Source organism: Penaeus monodon, chromosome 29, assembly GCF_015228065.2.
Source record: "Penaeus monodon isolate SGIC_2016 chromosome 29, NSTDA_Pmon_1, whole genome shotgun sequence".
In the NCBI taxonomy this organism is placed as follows: domain Eukaryota; kingdom Metazoa; phylum Arthropoda; class Malacostraca; order Decapoda; family Penaeidae; genus Penaeus; species Penaeus monodon.
In genome coordinates, this window is record NC_051414.1 from 33,570,062 (window position 1) to 33,570,946 (window position 885).

At 46.3% G+C, this 885-nt stretch overlaps 1 protein-coding gene across 1 annotated transcript in view; it reads right to left on the reverse strand.

The window, feature by feature from the left end:
* Positions 1 to 19: 19 nt before the first annotated feature.
* The window catches only part of LOC119592187, a 4,067-nt gene continuing 3,201 nt past the window's right edge, over positions 20 to 885 (reverse strand). The window contains exons 5-6 of the mRNA XM_037941017.1: positions 529 to 658; positions 20 to 263 (exon numbers count right to left, since the gene is read on the reverse strand). Of these exons, the coding sequence (XP_037796945.1) occupies positions 77 to 263; positions 529 to 658 (317 nt within the window). The 3' untranslated portion in view covers positions 20 to 76. The remainder of the gene's footprint in view (positions 264 to 528; positions 659 to 885) is intronic.

The window sequence follows — 885 nt, forward strand, 5'->3', positions numbered from 1 at the left end:
TGACTGCCAGGTGACGGTACAAAGATGCCGGTGCTGGGGAGCGGCCACGCAGATAATGGTACTTACTTTTTGATGGTCAAAAGCCTGGTTGGAGCTCAATGCAACTTGTGAGTGGGAAGACACTATATGACTCCCAGGGTAAATGCAACAACAAAAAATATTCGGTTGTCAGAGACGATTGATTACATTTGGTTCTACTTACGATTACTTCAATGTCAGCGTTGAACACGATGCCCACTTGTGCATTTCGGAAAGGATTATAACTGTAAAGAGAAGACGAGAGCGACAGACTCATTTCTGGGAAACGGATTTTAGAAAATACGTTTTTATCATTCTTCTTAATGAAGTATCGGAAAGAACATTTTGATCTGATAATATCGGTATCAAATATCTTGCCAGTTTTGATGTCAGTTATGATCACTTTTCTTCACAATCAGATGACTCTGGCCCTAAGTCAGGTTCCGCCACAGAACCTCTGAGGCTGTTACGAGCGAACAGGAAATACGGGGACGGAATTCAGCCACTTACTGGAAGAAGGGAACACCGTTGAACAGCCACTCGAGCCGCGCGACGCCCTCGCCTCCGCGGTAGACGCAGGTGAGGGTCTGGTTCGTGAAGCGGGCAGCCGTGGCGGGAATGCCCACTTCCAGCATGGGTTCTGGGGATGGAACACAGTTCAGGTAATGTTCTTAATGTTTCCTACATTAGTAAGGTCTAGAAATGGAGGCTGGGAGTCTGGCATGCGCTGGACTAAAGTATACACAGCACATTGCAATAGCTAATCGAAGCGCATGTAAATGGCAGAGTATTCCTCTCATTCCTCCAAAATCACACGCATCCACTTTCTCTTATGTTCCTTTCTGTGCCATACCTTCTATCGGTTCC